Below are 5,225 nucleotides of genomic sequence, written 5' to 3'. Positions count from 1 at the left end.
CACAAATATTCGAGGGAATAATGGGGGGTTTCTTTGTTGTGATCTTGGAGGAAAAGGCGAATTCTTGAGGGTGGCTGCTGTCAAGCGCTTTGCCGGCGAAAAGATTGATCACCCTTGCTGCCTCTCTACTCGTGCTCTAAAAATATCTACCCTGTTTTCCCATTCGTTTTCAACTTTGACGCAACCAATTTTCTAAGGTATTTTAAAAAATAGATTTTTTTTTCTTCGACCAAACTGAAATAATAATGCAAATCCAGTTAACACAAACGCAACCTGGCGAGAATATTTATTCGTGAACGCGACCTCAAGATGAACTTTTGGTTTCTCGCACTGTCAACAGACTAAAGCTCTTCACAGACTTAAGTTCTTCGCACACAGGCACAAACACATCACGGAAAGTTCTTATTTGCATTTTATGCGTCTCACCTTCATCTTGATTTCAAGCCTGAAAATTAGGAAATTGGTCCAAACATCAGCATTTGTTTTTTTCTGACCTGGATTTTACCTCAAACCCAATCGTGTTAAGATCCTGTGGTATTAGGATTGTTCAGAGACTCGTAAAACTATTAAAAATAGGATACCATTCTACAAAAAAAGGCTAGTTGGGAATCTCCTATTCGACAAGTGTGGAAGATAATCTTAACATCCCGCTTGTACATCCTTATTTATGTGCTTGATGTAAAAAAAAGATTTCTATAGCTGCATATCTTGTCTGTTACTCTTGTCAAAACTTTTAAGATTAATGAGCATTGATTATAAATACGCAAGAAGCCATATTGTGGATGTGCTTATCAGGCAAGGCCTGTGGATTACATCACCCGCAGTCCTGCATTTGGATGGTTACTGACAGTCATCAGAGACCCTCAATTCACCTTCCCAGACAAACACTTGTGTCCGAGCACATGGCAACCGGGAGATTTCTTATTCGCTATGAGATCTGAATTGTAATATCCTGTTGTATTTTTTTATCAATTCAGACAAATATTGCTTTCTTTTGCCATCAGGCCCCGAATTTCGATTGGCTGAGATGAGTCACGTGACCAGGAATTGGCTGCAATTTCGCCCATAGTCTTCAGTTTAGTAGACCCTGGTCCCCATACGCTAGTAATATCACCAATATACACAATTATTAAAGCCCGCAAATGCAGTCATAGCAGAGGCGCAAAAAACCCTAGCTTTTTGGATGTTATTTTTTGCGTGCGTTGGTGTCGCTGGACGCCCTTCTTGCCCAGGCGAAGCGATGAATTTTGAATTTGAGAGGGAGATTGGGTTCATCAACAGCCAGCCTTCCCTTGCAGAGTGCCTGACGTCTTTCCCCGCTGTCCTGGAGTCATTTCAAACTTCATCAATCAAGGACTCGACAGCAATTCCACCTCCTTTCGAACACACCATCCCTAGTCTGAGTCCCTGCACAGGCAACCAGGCGCGACCGAGGAGCCAAAAGCGAACAGCCTCTAATGGCCTCCAGCTCCGGACACAAACGGCACCGCCGACGCAGCACCAGCAAGGCCCGGTCCCGTTGTCGGGTGGCGCGCCCCTGGCCCATGAGTTTCCATGGATGAAGGAAAAGAAATCCGCGAAGAAGTGCCCCAAGCCCGGAGCCTCAACAGCGACAGCCTCGCCCTCTCAGGCATCCTCCGGCTACACAACCGCGGGACTCGAGTCGCCGACAGGTACGTTTTAAATAGCAGTCTGTTCGGGATTCTTTCATTTTTGGTCATTTTCGTCTAAATGGCTCATGTCTTAAATAAAGGTCAGTGATGCTAAAACTTAAATAATGGTTTAATTTATTCAACTTTTATTATGAATACAATTCTGATGTTATTTTAGGTTTGATATTTTATTCTAAATGAAGAATTATACACTGTCGCAATTATGTTCTTTGTCCTATATGTGAATGATATAAAGCGAGCATAGCCTGCTTTGGATGACTCCTATTTCACTTCACCAGCTTTGTCTATTTTGGAATAATTGTGTATAATATATAATATATTGGAATAATAACTTGTATTTTATGCACCATTCCACATGCAAGATTTTGGCGCAGAAAACTTTGTGTTTTTTCAAATAACGTTGCTACAGAGTCTTAAAAGATAATATGCACCCCTCCCCCAATTCTTGGCATATATACAAAACAGTGTACATTCTGAGAGAATAAGTTCCCGTCCTTAAGATTTCGATCTGTAATAACGATTTAATCGCAATTCATGTCAGACTCGTACTCGATATTTATTCATAACCATATCTCATGGCTTGGGGTAGCCATTTTGAATTTCATAGTATACTGTGAAAGCTGTGGAGGAAAAAGATATTAGGCTTGCTGAAATAACGCATGCTGGTCTGTTGCCACAAGACATGCCTAACCATTGCAGTCATTGCTATATAACAGATCCAAACCACAGGGCTTTTATACGATGGGGTTTTATAGACATCTAGACAAGTTTACACACGAAGTTCGATGACTTTGCCTATTATATGGGACTTATTTCTGTTTTTTTTCTTGCAGAGGTCCAAGGTGGGCTGGATAACAGTAGCGGTTCACGGAGGCTGAGGACCGCATACACAAACACGCAGCTACTTGAACTGGAAAAGGAGTTCCACTTTAACAAATACCTCTGTCGGCCCCGACGCGTTGAAATTGCAGCACTTTTGGATCTAACAGAGCGCCAGGTCAAAGTTTGGTTTCAAAACCGACGTATGAAGCACAAACGGCAAACTACGCACCACCGGGATGGGCAAGAAGGCGAACAGAGCGGCTTCGACTCCCTGGACGGAAACGATGCTGCTTCGCCTTACTCGAGCCAATCTCTGGAAGTATCTGGTTCTGGTTCGGCAGCACTTTCTGAGAGCGAGACAAATTCCTCCTACACGAACGGTGCGGACAAAAGCCAGCCTACGCCTGAAGAGAGCGAGCCGGAGCCCGCATCTGCTCCTGACACAGCGGTTCACTCCCCCCAATACCCAACGCCTACTGCAGATAACCCCACCACAATGGGCGAGGGCCGCGCAGCTGGGCCGGAGCATTCGTTCACAGAGACGCAGGATGCCACCTCTCTACCAGATTTGAATTTCTTTTCGACGGACTCCTGCCTACAGATTTCGGACGCTTTATCGCCGAGTTTGCAGAGTTCACTTGACAGTCCTGTTGACTTCTCCGAGGAAGATTTTGACTTGTTTACAAGCACTCTTTGTACTATAGATTTGCAACATTTGCAGTTCTGAACAAAAGTAATGATATCAAAAAGCATACAAGAACAATTTCCATCTTATCTGTGTCATGAATGCTTCTCTACAGCAACATTCCTAATATAAGACAGAAAAAAGAAACATCTAAAGGGTTTTTAACAAATAGATGTGACTCAAAGCCTAAACGGAGACAAATTGTGCATTATTTTGAAAACACGGTTATGTGTAATCGTTTGAATACAGGTCGGGATGGCCCCTGTCGAAGTTTCAGGTATTTTATTGCCTTTTGATTCTCGGATTTTAGTTTATGTCGATTAACAGACGAATGGCTGCGGACTTTTTCAGTGAAACTCAATCATTGGAATCTCAGGAATTGTGTCAGACATAAGGGTAGTTGAACTGCTTTTAGGAATTCTTCCAAGACGGGCGTTGTCGCCGGTGAATAATTTTAGAACTAGTTTATTTATTGAGATTCTTTAATAGTAAATTTCAAATTTATTTATTGTACGTTATTTTCATAGTTGAAATAATAAAAAACTAAAACATAATATGCTGAACCGAGTGTTATTGATTCTCAAAGCTTTAAGATATTTAAATATTGCAAGGCAACTTAATTTTACGAATTTGTGCTATTATTGTAATACATTGATGAAAATCCAAGTCAGACTATTTTGAATGAATTAAAAAATATATTTAATAAATAGTAGTGTGCAAAAAGACGTATAATTATTTTTATAGTATTATTATTGATGATGATATAGTAGTGACCATATTTATTTTGTTTTTGACATTCTGCAGGGGATTGTGACAATAGAAATGATAACGTTTGTTTCATTTCAACTCATTGTCTATTACAATTCAATTGCCAAGCAATATTTTGTAGCTTTCATACAGTATATATCAATGTTCGAATGTGTAGAAATGCGAAAAAATTCACAGCCTCAAGAAAAAAGAATACAATTAATTTTAAATGTACAGGGAAAATCTACCTTCAGAACAACAACCTCGAACAACCTTTTGAAACAATGTGCATCAAGAACTACCATGAAATTTAAAAAAGGCATATAGCCTATGCAAAATTTTCTTCGGCTATTAAGACTATTATTTATTTATTTCATTTGACTGTTTAAAGAGATGTGTATTAAGAAAAATGCACCGAGAGGAGCTGCAGGAGGGTCAAGCGGTTCACTGGGCTGTAGGCTCCCTTGACTGCATTCATCTTGATGCAAAATGGCGCTCGAAACACAATGCAGGATATGAACAATAAAGCGGCAGCCATTATGGATAGTTTGGGCTGCAGCTGAGACCGGGGTGTTCCGAGCTTGAAATGCTATATTTAGAAAATAGAAATGAACATTAACCCACATGCAGTGTCTTGTCAATTAGAAATATGGATTCGTTTATATTACTTTTTTATAATAATCATTATTGGACACATTATGTAACAGCTGAATCTATCATAAGCCCCTAAACATGAGAAGATGCTCTTAACAATAGCACAAAGGTGGAGGCTACGTTGTTATACTATATCAAAAAAAACGTTAATGTAAAAGTATAGCCTACATTATTATTGCCATAATAATTATTATTGTTACTGTTTTTATTTTATATTCAGTTAATTTCGAACACCTTAAGACACTTCAAACTGTAAAAAGTCTAAACAAATCTTTTTTATCCTATTCTATTATTCCTTAGCCCAATCTACTTCGTGTGTGCTCATGTGAGACTTGGAGACATTATAGAAATGGTTCTCTTAGTTTGAACAAATCATGTCTAACTTTATTATTGCCATTATGTCAAAATATTTTGATAGATTTTGCTGGGGTAGGGTATAGGTACATATAATTATTTTTGAATGAAAACCACAGAATCATGAAAGGTATAGATAGAGGAATCAAACTAATACATCTTTTGAGGTGTGTGTTGGGAGTATGAAACAGGTGCTCTGCTCATAATAGTGGTAAAGTGGATCTGGTATTTCACCCAAGCAGGAGCAAATGCTACAATGTCAGCTGAGAGTTCCACTCTGTATGTACAAA

At 39.5% G+C, this 5,225-nt stretch overlaps 1 protein-coding gene across 1 annotated transcript; it reads left to right on the top strand.

Annotated features, from left to right (window-relative positions):
* Nucleotides 1-358: 358 nt before the first annotated feature.
* Nucleotides 359-3,647, top strand: hoxb2a (homeobox B2a). The gene is made up of 2 exons (XM_056753957.1): nucleotides 359-1,673; nucleotides 2,507-3,647. Exons 1-2 carry the CDS (start codon nucleotides 1,184-1,186, stop codon nucleotides 3,220-3,222), a joined length of 1,206 nt encoding a protein of 401 aa, XP_056609935.1. The 5' UTR covers nucleotides 359-1,183; the 3' UTR covers nucleotides 3,223-3,647.
* The last annotated feature ends 1,578 nt before the right edge of the window (nucleotides 3,648-5,225 follow it).

Source organism: Triplophysa dalaica, chromosome 7 (assembly GCF_015846415.1).
Source record: "Triplophysa dalaica isolate WHDGS20190420 chromosome 7, ASM1584641v1, whole genome shotgun sequence".
NCBI classification, from domain to species: domain Eukaryota; kingdom Metazoa; phylum Chordata; class Actinopteri; order Cypriniformes; family Nemacheilidae; genus Triplophysa; species Triplophysa dalaica.
This window is presented reverse-complemented; position numbering and strand designations above follow the sequence as displayed.